General features: G+C 46.2%; 1 protein-coding gene across 1 annotated transcript in view; it reads right to left on the bottom strand.

Moving 5' to 3' along the window:
• Positions 1-228: 228 nt before the first annotated feature.
• CARD11 (caspase recruitment domain family member 11) overlaps positions 229-15,240 on the bottom strand; it is a 50,541-nt gene continuing 35,529 nt past the window's right edge. The window contains exons 19-25 of the mRNA XM_063143622.1: positions 13,458-13,553; positions 12,064-12,187; positions 10,848-11,027; positions 6,311-6,435; positions 2,635-2,750; positions 1,012-1,210; positions 229-510 (exon numbers count right to left, since the gene is read on the bottom strand). Coding sequence (XP_062999692.1) covers positions 505-510; positions 1,012-1,210; positions 2,635-2,750; positions 6,311-6,435; positions 10,848-11,027; positions 12,064-12,187; positions 13,458-13,553 — 846 coding nt within the window. The 3' untranslated portion in view covers positions 229-504. The remainder of the gene's footprint in view (positions 511-1,011; positions 1,211-2,634; positions 2,751-6,310; positions 6,436-10,847; positions 11,028-12,063; positions 12,188-13,457; positions 13,554-15,240) is intronic.

Below are 15,240 nucleotides of genomic sequence, written 5' to 3'. Positions count from 1 at the left end.
AAGCAGGCTGAGACCTCTCCCGTAGAATACATTCTTTTATGGTCTTGAGCATACTGTCCCACCCCACCCCATGATGTTGGATCCACCTCTCCAAAGAGACCGTGTTGCCGGGTATTTGTGTCTCTTGCCTAGCAACGGTGAAACCTCCCTTAACTGTGACCATCTTTCTCCCATGTTGGGAACCACAGGACTAGGAGTAAACGTCAAACATTTCTTTGAGATCTCCAGAACAGCTTGTGGCACAGGAGCAAAGCTCTGTGGTGGCAGAACCCTGATCAGAATACCAAAAGAGCCCCTGGGATGCCCATTGCTGAATGGCCGCTGTCCGCTTTGGTTTTCTTCTTCTTCTCTCACACTCAATGTTCTGTGAGTTGCTGAGAGTCCCCAGCAGCCGGTAAGGATGGAACAGGGATGGCGGGCTCTAGATCCGAGGTTTCTCCAAGCCTCCAGAGCAGATTTGTTACGCTACCAAGCAGGATCCAGGTCAAAGGTTGGATCTGTGCTTCACAACTGATCTGTTAGGAGTCTGATGTATTGCACTCTCTCAGAGCATGCACAGAGTGCAAGCACACGTCAGCAGAGACAGAGGTCACTGGCAGCAGGCAGATGTTCACAAAGCGAAGGAATACTCAGACACAGTAGCATTTTGAACTACTAATCTAAGTTTACTTTACAAGTATTTACATAGAGCAAACATAACATAGTTGAGGAACTTTACACAATAACTCTTCACACAAACTCTACACACTCTTCAGTCACATGTCACATATTCATAGCCTCGTGAGCCAATCATAGTGTCCATATGCAATAATGAACACCAGATTGCATCACCGGGATTGTGTTGCTATGCCTCAAGAAAAACATGGGCAAACGGCCTTGGTCAGAGAGCCATCCAGCTGCACAGCTTGGCTGTTCCCAAAGACCTTGAGATGGCTATCTCAGAGGTTGTTCCTTTGTTTGATAGCTTCAGAAAAAAACTTCTGATGTACACTTTTAAAACATAAACCTGACATGATCCTCGTCAACCCAGATGGTTTTCTGCTGTTCCTCCGAAACCTTTTCCTTGATTATCCGGAGAAGGTCCTCAATGCTGCTCCAGGTATCTGCTTCCAAGGAGGCATACAGGCAAGGCAAGGCCTCCAGTTCTTTCTCGTTCTGACGGCTCATCCGTAATAACTCATCCTCTATTTCCGGCTTGGGTAGCAGCTTCCTGCATTGTACAAGGAGGCCAGAAACAAACAGAAAATGACATGTGTTAATAATAAAAATATAGGAATAATATATTTATTTCTTACCCGCCTCTCCCTTCACACACACGACTTCCCCCTCTTCCATTCAAACAATTTCCCGCAACCTTTTTTCTGCACGATTGAGCAAAAAAGGGTACTGAAGATCAGGAGAACAAAATGTTCACCCAACAGGGAGCCGTAGCTGACCCTGGCTTTCTCACAGATGTACCTGTAGGACAAGTGTTTACAAAGGTGTGATAAATGAAGTAAGACCTCTTTTGTTTGGCTTCGGGCTGATCTTCTTAATCCTCATATCCATCTGTAACCAATCTTTAAGCATTTGTAACCACATTTTGCCGCATTCTTCCTTTGCGTCATTCATTCATTACGTTTTTAATCTGCCCAACAGTTCTCTGGGCAGATTTTTTAAAAAAGGTAAACGAATACAGTGCAATACAAGAACAACAAACAGCAGTCTTGAATATAACACCACAAAGTCGTCATTTTCTGTTGGGGGCCTTGCTAGACCCTGCCGGATAAGCTGGCATGGAGGCAGGGTGACGGCGCGCTAACTTTAGCGCGCGCCACCCCACCTCCTAGACGGTCGATGCGCAAGGACTACGGAAGCCCTACAGCGTTGGCCTTTTTTTTTTTTTGTTAAAGGGGCCACGTGTGGCCCGAAGACTCCGGACAAGGTAAGGTGTTTTTTTTACTTAAGTCCCCCCATCCGCCCTCCCTCCCCGTCCCCGTCGTCGCCCTCCGCCCCCCTCACCTTGACATCGTGTGTGTCGCCCTCCGCCCCCCCTCGCCTCGCCGTCATGTGTGTCGCCCTCCGCCCCCCTATCTCCCCTCCCCCGGGGTCCCCCCGGCCCGATGGGCACAGCACTCATTGTGCTGTGCCCAGTCCGTGGCTTTTCCCAGCTACTTGCGAGTAAGCGAGTAGCCGCAAAAAGTCACAGACCTTCCTAGATGTTCCGCAGCCCCGGCCTCAGGCCAGGGCTATGGAAAAGGTGCACCATAAGCGACTTCGCTTATGGCGCGCTAAGGGAGGCTTCAGTGCTCCTTGAGCCCGGATTCCCCTGTGCGTCATCTGGACGCACAGCAGGGAAACCAGGCCTCAAAGCGCGCTAAGGCCTCGTCTAGCAAGGCCCTGGGTTTCTATTATGTCTACATGTAAGACAAGTTAAAGTCACCTACGGGTACTGGGTGTCTGCATTTTTGCATCCCCAATCCACCATCATGTCAAATTTCCCAAGAGCAGGAAGGAGCAAATGATGGGATAGAACAGTCCTGAAAATGCTACATTACAGGGAAGAAATGCCTGTTTTTGTCCCTCTCTTGTCGGTAATGGCGCCTCCAGTGACGTCCACTTACTATTGCAGAATTCTCAGTGCATTGAACATACCTGAACTTCTTGATATTTTTTTCCGAGACTCTAATAAAGAGAACAATGGGATATATCTTGGCTTTGATTAAATCTTTTGTGCAGCTGATGCCAGCTTCAAGCAGACAGTGTTTGTTCTGTAAACACAAAGTCAGGAAACAGACTTGGGTAAGTACGTCTTGGGATTTGTAAGCACACAGTCTCAAGCGGGATCAGGTGAATCACAGGCCACTGATCGCACACCTGATAAAAAATACTTTACATCAAAAGCACAGGCATCCTTTTTCAAAGCCCGCCCTCCCATCTTCCCCTAATGGAGGCTGGTGTCTCCCATGTCAGTGGGGCGGCGGTGAATCCGATCCAGGGTTTGGCCAGAACCAGTCAGAGCTTCTAAAGGAGCGAGCCAAGGTGTGTCAGCCACTCATTCTCTGCCCCGCTGGGAATTAAGTTCGTAAGCTTCTTGGAGGCCATGTTTCTGTTACTCTGGGTTGGGAGGGGTGCCATTGGAGGTCTTGTTCTTGCAAGACTGGCGGGTGTGCCGAGATCAAGGGAACAGGAACAGGCGTGGGCTCTGCTAGCTATTTCAGAAGCCAGCTGAGATGAAAGCCAGGAAGGAATTCCATGGCGGGCTCAGAACTATGGTCCATGATGACCTTTGCAGGAAGAGGAGGAGAAGAAAACAACGACAACGTGGCGCCAGTTTTGATGAACTCTTTCCTCTCCAATTTTAGGCTGAAGTCACACCTGCAGCTCCCCCCCCCCCCCCGCACCTGGACCTGCTACTCTCTAAAACCATAATCAATAATACATCCCAGGTTCAGAATCAAGCCTTCTGATGCACCGCCAACTAAGCGAATCCATTCTTCCCTCTCTGTCACTTTGGTCTGTTAACGCACTATAAAGGCCTCGCCTTCCAAAGGAGAATTAACTGATCAAAAGATGGGGATTACGCCAAAACGAAGGTAGCATGTACAAAAATGTAAGCACATAATTGAACTTTGTTTGTTCAAATGCAACATATTCTGTAATGATGTCTCAAAGGGGAAAAAAAAACCCTGTTATACTTGTCTTGTCCCTGCTGTGTAACAAGCATTCCTGCATTTGATGCCATCTGTTTGGGCTTGACGTTATCATCTTTGTTCTGCACGTCACTGTCTCTTTCTACAGCTCAGACTAACCTCTTTGTAAATAATAATAATAACAACATAAAAATATTTTTAAAAAATGCACCAACAGATTCTCCTCTTTATCGGTGCATGAAAAGTTAAAAAGCTAAGGAATGTAAGGAAAGGAAAGGAACCTCTCGTGCAAGCACTGAGTCATTACTGACTCTTGGAGGGACGCCAGCTTTCGCTGACGTTTTCTTGGCAGGCCTTATAGCGGGGTGGTTTGCCGTTGCCTTCCCCGGCCGTGATTACCTTTCCCCCAGCTAACTGGGTACTCATTTTACCGACCTCGGGAGGATGGAAGGCTGAGTCGACCTGAGCTGGCTGCCTGAAACCAGCTTCCGCTGGGATCGAACTCAGGCCGTGGGGAGAGTTTCAGCTGCAGAAACTGCTGCTTTACCGCTCTGCGCCACACGAGGCTCATAAGGAATGTAAAGTAAAAGTGAATTTAAGAACTAAATGATGCTTGGCTGTATCAAGGTGGATCATGGAACAAAGCAATACAGAATGGAAGAAGTGAGACAGAGCCCACCACCAGAAAGGCAGTATGCGAAGAGACAAGTCTAAAGTGGAAGAAAAGACAATTTCAGTACTGGGAAGAGAATGAAAGTCAGAAAAGGAAAAGAACGATCCTCTATCAATTTATATCCTGTATTCCAATGGTGAACAACTTCTCATGCTTCCAGACACTAGGGGGCGATAGAGAATGTGTTGCCTCAACAGCCACTTGTCTTGTTCATCCCCCCTTGTTATCCAATCAGTTCCTTTTCCTGTTCCTCCCCTTCCTCTTCCGTCTCCAGGCTCTGCAACAAGTGGCATGCGGCCTCTCTGGACAGGAAGCAAGTAACCATCTCTCATTCCTTTACTTACTTACCCACATATACCCAGCTTTAGGGGATGCTTGTAGTTAAATAGTGTTAGATAGCCTTCTCTGACGATATATATAAAAGCATTAATAAAGTGAGCTATTTTGGACTTTTAAACTGGCTCAAACTTGCATTTATTGCCTTGAGTACCCAATACTGTGTTGCCACGGTTTTGCTACATAAGGCAACTCTGCTGTAAGTTAGGGTGACCATATGACCGGATTTGCCCAGATTTGCCCGGGTAAATCCGGATTTTCCCAAAGAGCAGCTTTAATGGGAATTAACAAAAATGCTTATAACTCTGTCATTTTTAAAGATAAAGACATGAAACTTGGCACAATAGTAGCCCTTAGGAAGGGCTTTAGTCATGCCAAATTTGAAACAGATCCGTTCATCCATTGATTTTTTAGGATTTTTTTTAAAATTGAGGTTTTAAAATTATTATTTTTAAAATAGTCATTTTTAAAGATAAAGAGATGAAAGTTGGCACCATGATAACTTTTATGTAGAGCTTTAGCCATACCAAATTTGAAACAGATCTGTTCATCCATTGATTTTTAGGATTTTTTTTTAAAATTTGAGGATTTAAATATTTTTTTTAAAAAAATGTTATTTTTAAAAATAAAGAGATGAAACTTGGCACCATGATTGCTCTTAACAAGGACTTTAGCTATGCCAAGTTTGAAACAGATCTGTGTATCCATGAGTTTTAGGATTTTAAAAAAAAGTTTGAGGTTTTAATTTTTTTAAAAAATAATAATTTTAACATGGCGACCACGTTGTTCTCCTTTTTGGTTTCCAAAATTTGGTCACCCTATGTAAGTTACACCAGACTTTCCAATATTCTCCAAGTTCAGATCCTCATATGGCCAAAATGGCATCTTCCACATTGACTGGAATATTGACTGGAATATTGACTGACCGTTGGGGGAAAGGGAAATGGACCGTGGAGGCTGGTGCCTTTGATGTCGGTGGGATGGTGAATCCACTCCAGATTGCAGAACTCTAGAGAATAGCTTTGCAACTTGGATCACTCTTTTAGAGTTTTGACTGAAACCTGGAGCGGATTCACACACCCCACTGGCAACGGAGCCACCACCCGCTATTGGAAATGGAATGGAGTATCCAGTAGAAAGGCAAAGGTTTCTCCTCTGTGAGCTGCTGGTGCCTGAGCTGCCCTCCTGAATTCCCATGGCACCATGTCAGAACTGGCACTTGGTTTTGCGTCTTTCTCTCTTCCTGCCCCGTCCACTTTTGGTATCTATGGGATTGTTTGTCACTATTCTAAGCTGAACCCTTCCTTAAATGCCCTGGCAGAGATGCTGCATCTATTCTTATACACATAATATGTATAATTTAAATATAGCCTGCTAAACAAAAATCAATTCAAGTGAAAATCCTGTACCTTGCTTGCTTCTCCCTCGAGGAGAGCCTGTTTCTCTCCTTTAATGCTCTGCTTGCATATTAGTAAACAATGCGTGTAGTACAAAGGCACCGTAAGTTTCCAGTGCTCTTTTCTCTTACCCAAAGGAAATAGAACCCAGCAGTGCTGCCCCTGGAATTTCTCACTGTTCAAAGGAATCAGGAGCACGCAGCAACACCGCGAGTGATTTACAAAAGGCAGTTTCTCCGCTCTGCCCAATGATCTAGGACAGACCCAATTACCTTGGCAGAGACAGCCTCAATATTTGCTGGAAAAATACATTCATAGGTGTGCGGATTCCTTTCTCGGGAATAGATGACTGTTTCCGTCATGTGTCTCCTCAAGAATTCTTCCTTTGTTATGATATCTGGAAAAGAAGGCGTAGCCGTGCATAGTCTATAACCCAGGGAGATCTCCAGCCATGTTTTAGAGAATACTCACCAAATGAGAGAAGTTAATCAACAGGTAAGCAAATATCACAAAATCCAGATTAATTTTAGATGCACGGCCGCTCGGAACAGCTCCATGTTTGGAGAGGTGGGAGAGAGAGAGGGAAGGGGTTTCTTGCCAACCACTGGCGTTAAGCACAGCTAGCTCCATCCCTGCCCAGTGCCGGTATGTGGCCCCTGACTAGTTTCCCCCCAAGTGAATGCACCCCCCGACTTCAAAACCCAAGAAAGGGAGCAAACCTTTGGTGGCAGTTGAAGGAAGAACTTTGAAGAACTTGGGAGTAAGGAAACAAAGGAACCGGCAAGCTATTTAATGGTCTAAGCATTGGCCCTGATTTGGGATGGTCACTAGATATGGTTTATTTGGTCATAACACACTGGCTCAGTTCTGACAACATGTTAGTCGACGCAGTGTGAAAACTCCACTCAACAGTTGAGTTTTTAGGGGGTACTTTCCACTCAACAAGTTCTAACTCCGTTGTGTGACTGTGGGCTACTATGGGGTTGAGTAAAACCCATTGCGATGTTTGATTGACAGTTCAATCAAACTGTCTCCTCTCTCCTTTCTCCTCCCCCAGTCTTCCCGATGCTATCCCATCAGCCATTGCTGCAAAAACCCAATCTCGGTGGCTCTCCTAGAGCGGCACTCATTCTGTTCACCACTCTTGCCAGGGAACTCTGTAGCCGGTGGGATAAAGTCAATACAATGGAAAACTCCACGGAGCCCTCCACACAACACGCAACACAACCGTTGTGCAGGAACTCTCCTCTGCACAGCGTGGACATTCTGCGTGGAGTGTTTTCCAAAAAGACCTCCACCGTTGTGTTACGTTTTGCCGCCGGACAACGCATTTCTCAGCGGTGGTGTAAAAACTCCACCGTGGAGCTCTAAAACCACTGTTGAGAAACGTGTTATCTGAACTGAGCCAATGTCTGCTACGTAGTTGACATCCAAACTCCAGCTTTGCACCGCAGCAGCCCTAGTGAGATTAGGGCCAGCGTCTTGCCTCCTGCCTACGTCCGAGACTTGACTCTCATCCCAACCGATTCAAAGTCCCTGCTTCAGGAATCCAAAAGGACTCGCGTGGTGCAGGGAGCTGAGTGGGATGAATAGGATGCAGCACATAAAAGGTGTAGAAGAAATGATTGTTCTAGTTATTATCCGCAGATTTACAATCCCCGGGCTTTCGCTGGCAGAGAACATCGCTGGCAGTGTGTTTATCCTCAAGCTAGTTAAATCTGGTGAACTTGAGCATGACCTATTTCAAGAAACAACGTATGAAGTGCCAGGATGGGAGAATTAACTGACGTCTGTGTAATTGCAAGCCCGTGTTGGGGTGTCAGGCGCTTTGGAAAGACCACGTTTCGACAATGAAGCGTGTAAGATCTGCAATAGCCATAACAATTGGATATGCAGAGAAGAACGTAATGAAAGGCCTTGCTATTGGGTCGGACGAAGGTGCCTCTGGGCTAGCCCCCTGTCCTCCAGCACCAGCCGCTGCCAGACCGATGCTTCTAGGATGTTGACATGAAGATGATGGGCAACTCCTGTGATGTTCTCTCAGCGATCGTCCTGTCTCTCCGTGTGGAGAAATAACCATTGGTAAATCCAGGCAGGATCAACACTACTGCTTTAAAATGGTTCAGAAAGGTATCAACAACTGTTGGGCTCAGGACACACTCCATATACAGTTTTCGATCCATTGTCAAAGTGTTGTATCCTGTTTGATGTAGATCTGACCCTAGGCTCTATCACTTTGCCATCCGTGCCCATGTATGGGGTTGCACTCCCCCTGAAGGAGCAGGTTCATAGCTTGGGGGTTCTCCTAGATCCATCTCTGTCACTTCAGGCCCAGGTGGCCTCGGTGCCACGGAGTGCCTTGTACCAGCTTCGGTTGGTGGCCCAGCTATGCCCCTATCTGGACAGGGATAACCTGGCTTCAGTTGTCTACACTCTGGTAACCTTCAAATTAGATTAATGAAATGCCCTCTATGTGGGGCTGCCTTTGAAGACAGTTCGGAAGCTGCAGCTTGTGCAAAATGCAGTGGCCAGATTGATAACTGGGACTAGAAGGTTCGAGCATATAAGACCCACTCTGGTCTGCTTGCATTGGCTGCATGTATGTTTCCGAGCCCAATTCAAGGTGCTAGTTTTAACCTATAAAGCCCTACATGGCTTGGGACCGCAATACCTGATGGAACTCCTTTCCCAACATGAACCTACCCGAACACTATGTTCAACATCTAAGGTCCTCCTCCTCGGAGGGTGGCAACAAGAGATATGGCCTTCTCTGTGGTGGCCCCGCAACTGTAGAACAATCTCCCTGACAAGGCCCGCCTGGTGCCGACATTGTCATATTTTCGGTGCCAGGTCAAGACTTTTCTCTTCTCCCAGGCACTTAGCAATATGTAATGACCCTGGGTCTGTTTTTTGGCTCATCGTTTTTAAAGTTGTTATAGTGGTTTTAAATGTATGTGTATTTTGCTTAGTTTTGTGGTTTTTAATCTTTGTATATTGTTTATAAGTGTTTTATCTTATGTGAACCACCCAGAGAGCTTCGGCCATGGGGCGGTATGCAAATGCAAATAATAATAATAATAATAATAATAATAATAATAATAATAATAATAATGTATCACTTAACTGTGATTGCAATGCACTTGTATGCATGTTTAACTCAGAAGTCAGTTTCACTGTGTTCAATGGGGCTTAATCTGAGCTAGGTGGGACTGGAATGGTAGACTGAGAGGACCATAAAGACAAGTTGATATTCAATTTGTACTCTGGGTTGTCATTATGGCAAACCAGGTCATGGTCAGTACAAGGGAGAGGGCCTTTTCAGTAGTAAGCCCATATTTTCAGTGTGTTCAGAGGAGGGCAACCAGGATGATCAGGGGTCTGGAAACAAAGCCCTATGAGGAGAGACTGAAACAACTGGGCAGGTTTAGCCTGGAGAAGAGAAGATGGAGGGGAGACATGAGAGCACTCTTCAAATACTTAAAAGGTTGTCACACAGAGGAGGGCCAGGATCTCTTCTCGATCCTCCCAGAGTGCAGGACATGGAATAATGGGCTGAAGTTAAAGGAAGCCAGGTTCCAGCTGGACATCAGGAAAAACTTCCTGACTGTTAGAGCAGTGCGACAATGGTACCAGTTACCTAGGGAGGTTGTGGGCTCTCCCACACTAGAGGCATTCACGAGGCAGCTGGACAACCATCTGTCAGGGATGCTTTAGGGTGGATTCCTGCATTGAGCAGGGGGTTGGACTCGATGGCCTTGTAGGCCCCTTCCAACTCTGCTGTTCTATGATTCTATGATCTCTGGAATCAGCTTCCATCAAGTGTTTGTTCTTCGTAGGCTTTCAGGAAGGCTCTGAAGACCCATGTGTTTTCGCTGCCTTTTCCTAATCTGCAGGCTGCAGGTTTTAATGGCATTACCTGTTTTTATAGTGATTTTTATAGCATTTTACTGAATACTGATTGATTACTATTCTCTTTGTTTTTGGCATATTTATATATTATCTTGTACACCACCTTGAGAGGGTTTTATGCTTAAAGGTGGACTAAAAATCATTCTAAGTAAATATGTCTCTATGGGAATAATCCTATGTCCCCACAAGACAGTGTCTGGAAGGACACAGGATTGTTCTGTTTCTGGACTCCGAGGTCAGAAAGAGGGCTCTCACTCTGGACCCAGAAACTGCACTCCCTGCTCCAACTCCCTCCCGGCCGTAGCCGCGCAGTTCTGGCTACATCTCCAAGCTTGGAAACAGAGACTGGAGAAAGCAAAAAGGGGACATTCCCAGGAGCAGGGAAGGGAGGAGACTAGGGAGACACCCATATGAAGTTTCCTATGGCTGCCCCAGCCTCTTTCCCTCTACCTCCAAAGCACCACTGCTAGATGGGAAAATCGCCCATCTAGCATGAATGCAGGGCGGCTGGAGAGTGGAGGCAAAGATCATCTCTGCACTCTAGCTGCCTTGCACCGGATATTTCATTTTCTAAGAAGTTCAATGTAATATGATGTGTTCCTCTCTGTTTTTACTCATTCCCATGATGCCTCAAGGATTTAAATGTAGCAATCCAGGGGGCACTCTCATTGTTTGGTTACCTTTCAAGCTGAGCCTCTAACATACTCATTTTTTTAACACTCATGATCAGCAGTGGGCCAACGTTACACTTAGACATCACACTCCAGGCGTCCATATTTTTCAGCTCCCTCAAGGCCAAGCACCTCTGCCCTGGTGCCAAAGCAACAGGGTTGGAGTTTAGTTGGGCGGGACGGGACGGCACTTAAAAGGACTTGCAGTCGGCCGGCTAGGCGAGATTACCTGGCTTGCATAAATTGAATTCCAGGGCCCCTCCAGAGTTGAGGAGCTTCTGAATGAAGGTCTTGGAGAGGAGGGTGGGGCTGAAGAGGACCGGTCGCCGGCGGTCGCAGTGGGTGGGTCTTACTGAGCTATACGGGATCAGACTGAAGCTCTTGTTGATCTCACTCACTGAGTCAAACTCTGGGGAGAGAAGAGATGAGCATTTGCCCTTTAAAACACACTCCAGGTAGCCACTGTAAAAGAAAAGTGGGCTGGTGGCGGCGGCAGCAGGCCACAGAGTGATTTGCTGGCTAGAAAGGAAGTGTGCCCAGGATTAGTGTGAATTGGGTGCAAGTTGTCTGGAGAGGTAGAATGATGGCTTTTCCCAGCCACCGTTTGATAAGTAACAGGTAACGCCTTATTCAGATTTCATTGGCATTTGCCGCATTTCCAGGCCCAATTCAAGGTGCTATAGTCCTAAATGGCTTCAGATCATCTCAATCTTTGAAGGACCACCTGCCTCTTACTTAAGGTCGCTTTTGGAGGCCTTGGCCTGCATTCCGCCACCGAGAGAGCTGTGAGTGGTGGCAATGTGGAACAGAGCCTTTTTGGTGGTGGCACTTTAAGGGAAGTTAAATGGGCCTCCTTTTCCAATGTCCTTTAGAGAGGTGGCTACAGAATTCCCATTCTGCCAGGCATTTTTGTGTATTTTAATCTTGCTGACTATGGACTTGTTTTATTTTCTACTTATTCATCCCAATTTTAACTGCTATAAAGTGCTGTGGGGTCCCTGTTTAAGGCCAAAAGGTAGTAATAATTTTTTAGAATGAAGAAAAATACATCCATGCATAAAAATTAACTCTACCACTGAGCTGGGCTCCTTTCTCTCTGCTCTTTATTGACCCGGCCTCCATCTGTACTGCAAGCAGGAAAAGGCGCCATTGGGATAGGTTCTACGTGCACCACAAATGCTTGCATCTGACATGTCCCCATTACCACTCCACTGTCTGAGCAAAACCACACAGAACCTCCGTCTGTAGCCGCTGTTTCTAGACAGGAAACTGTTTCCAGTAACTCTTGAGCAACCATGGGGAGATTTTTCCTTGTCTGCCAATCTAAAGATAAGCCGGTGGATTCGGTTGAAAATCCTTCCCACCCCATCCTAGCTCTGCTCTCCCTAGACTGTTTGTTCTACCAAGTTTCCCAGGGGGCATCACGAAATGCGCAAAGTCCGTACCTTCAAACCTGTCCAGCAGCGCCTTTGTCACTGGCTGCCCTTCCGATCTGTCTTTCGAAGTCACGATGCGGACTCGTTCATTGCTGTTCATGCGCTTGTATTTGTTTTCGGACCTGCTGACAAACTGAAAAGCCGACGTGGGCCCTGTCAAGCCATGCTTGGAGGCCGGGGTGCTTCGAGCTGAGGAACTTGTCTCGCTGCGGGCGCATCTGACCAGGTTGTGTACCGGTTCCCTTGAGACTGAGCTCCGTCTTTCGTTGGATTATGCTCCTTCAAGCTTTCTCCAATCTGGGGCCCTCCAGATGTGTTGGACTGCAGCTCCCATGCTGGCTGGAATGATAGGAGTTGCAGTCCAACACATCTGGAGGACACCAGGTTTGAGAAGCCCATGCTCCTTACTTCTGGCCCTCCTGACCTGCAGTTGCTGCTTTTGGAATGGTCTATCTGCCCTTTGGACCACGGTACTCTGTTTCTGGCCCTAGTGGGCTGAGATCTTGCTTTCCCTGGTCACAGAACTCTTCCCTACTTGGGGGCCAGACCTCTAATGGACCCTGACCTGAAGGAAAGACTTCAGAGAGGGTGACCCAATGAGGATCTAGCCTAGGTTATGGTGGGAAGCTGCCAGGATGGTGGCACAGAGGACTAAAGCAGCAATGTCCCACCAAGAGCATCATCAGTTGGAGACCCCTAGCGCAGGGGTGGGCAGATGATAGATCCAGATGTTTGGGATCAACTCCCAAAAGTTCCTGCCAGCATGGCCAATGGTTAGGAATACGGAGAGCTGAAGTCCAAACCATGTACTTTTTGCCCACCATTGCACTAGGGCTATACGCCGTCAGCTGTTTTGAAAAGATAAAAACAGAAGCCCAGTTTGGGATAGGTGAACAGGCGATTGCCCCATTTCCTGCATGTGTTTGCATGAATGGGAATATTGCGCAAATTCAACACAATCCAGCTGGAATGTTGCTCCAAAAAAGTCCAGATTTGCACACATTTCCAGAGTTGCTCAAATTTCCCACAGAGACCGATGCATGAAACGGCACATTTCTAAATTCCTGCAATTTGAGAACTGCGTTTTCAGGGGCTTTTGCGCGTTTTCAAACATGAGCACCTGTTTGAGAATTTACAGACATTTCCGGGGAACCCGTTGTGCTGCTTGCGCTCGGGGCTGCGCACACAGTTTGCGAGGCAGAAATGAAATTCTCACACATTCTTTAACCCCAGTTGAGTTGCTTTCTCAGAAATCCTCCTACAGCTCTTCTGCGCTCTGCGGCCTGCACCAACGGGGGAACCAGACTTGTAAAATGAGTCATAAACAGGCTATCATGGTGAAAAAGTCAGCTAAAACCACAGTGGCTGAGAGAGGGATTTATTTATTTTTTATTTTATTTTACCTGTAAGATCTGACCCAAAAGGAAACTGGCCCGGGAGAGACGTGGACTGGTTTTGGAGTCACTTGGTGGTGTGTGGTCTTCGGGCTGCAGTGTACACTGGCAGGAATTGCACAGGGGAAAATACACGTAAACTCACTGAATGCACTTTTGTCAGAAGCTCTATGTAAATTCATACAATTTTCAAGTGATCCAGGAACGTGGGAAGATGGATTACTCTAAGTCAAGCTATTTATCCCTCTTGCAAAGGGTTGCCTACCGGAATGACCACGGCTGTCTAGCTGAAAGCAAGACATCCCATCACTCATTGCTGGGGAACATGGGCTTTTGCACTCATGGCCTTCTGGGGGGTGGGGTTTTCCTGTGACCAGAGTGGAAGCTGGTTGCTCTGATGCCAGTGGGAAGGTGAATCCACTCCAGGTTTTACTCAGAGCCAGTTAGAACTCTAAAGGAGCTATCAAAGCTATCAGAACTCACTAAAACCTGGAGGGGATTCACTGCCCCACTGACATGGGAGCCTTCACCATGTGGGCAGCTGGTTGGCCACTGTGTGAACCGAATGCTGGACTAGATGGACCTGTGGTCTGATCCAGCTGTCCTCTTACGTTCTTATCCTGTTTAAAACACATACACAACAACAACAGGATATTGTAGGGATTGAACCTGCGGCCTTTGACATGCAACAGGGATGCTCTACCACTGAGCTACGATAATTGTCATTACATCATCAGGGTTTCAAAATATTAATTAAATCATCAATTTTTTTTTTATCAGCCAGCTTAGAAGAATGCCAAGGTTTGCAAAGGTACAAAGGAATTGAAATGGGGGGAATGGAATGGAATGGAATGGAAATTCCAATAAACAGCTCAATGCGGAATGAGCATTCTCAGTGCTTGAGGAATGCTGGCTGGCTGTTGAGAAGAAAAAAGAACTGAAAGGGAATGAAATGGAGTTTCATGGAAAAGGGCACCGCTGCCTGGCTGGAGCCCTGAACAGAAGCACTCCCAACTCCATAACATTATCAAGGTTTCTTTAACTGTAATATCAGGCCACAGTATTTGAACAGAATTAAGATCGAATATTTTCTTAAAATATGCTTGCTTACTCAGAAGTAAGCTTCACTGTGTGCAGTGGGGCTTACTTCTAGGTAACAGGATTGCATCTTTAACCTTCTTAGGTTATAAGCTTTAAATATTAGGATACTAAGTAGTAACACATTGTAGCACTTTGTTACAAAAAAAGAGGTTTTGATTAGCATACTGTATACTGATATATTAATAATGCTTGCAAAATAATGTTTTTAAAATGTAAAAATAGTATTTTCTAATCATCAGTGTCTTCGAAAGGTCAATGTCTCCCTAGCAGTATTTTAATAATAACATCTGTTACAGAAATGCAAGAATCTCTTCCAATATTCATTATATCTCTTGTTCTTTCTAGCTCCTTCCCTAACTTCACCAAATCTGACCATATGTGTGAACTTAACTGTACAGTATGTGCCTGAAATAACTGTTAAGCAACCCATTAAGCCGCGCGTAGGGAATCTATCAGCTGTAGGAGGTTTCCAACTCCCATCAGCCCCAGCCAGGATGATGGGAGTTGTAGCCCAACATCATCCAGAGAACCACAGTTTCTCCAACCCTGGTCTCATCACCAGCCCATTTCTTAGCTACTACCAACTCTTGCTGGGACCAGTTCTAATATTTTGTTATTTGCTCTCTTCATGAAGAAGTGGCTTCTCTATTAGTTGTAAAGATTAAATTATGGAACTCACTACCACAAGACG

This window comes from Elgaria multicarinata, chromosome 17 (genome assembly GCF_023053635.1).
Source record: "Elgaria multicarinata webbii isolate HBS135686 ecotype San Diego chromosome 17, rElgMul1.1.pri, whole genome shotgun sequence".
Lineage (NCBI taxonomy): Eukaryota > Metazoa > Chordata > Lepidosauria > Squamata > Anguidae > Elgaria > Elgaria multicarinata.
The sequence above is the reverse complement of the archived record's forward strand: the minus strand, read 5'-3'. Positions and strand labels throughout refer to the sequence as shown.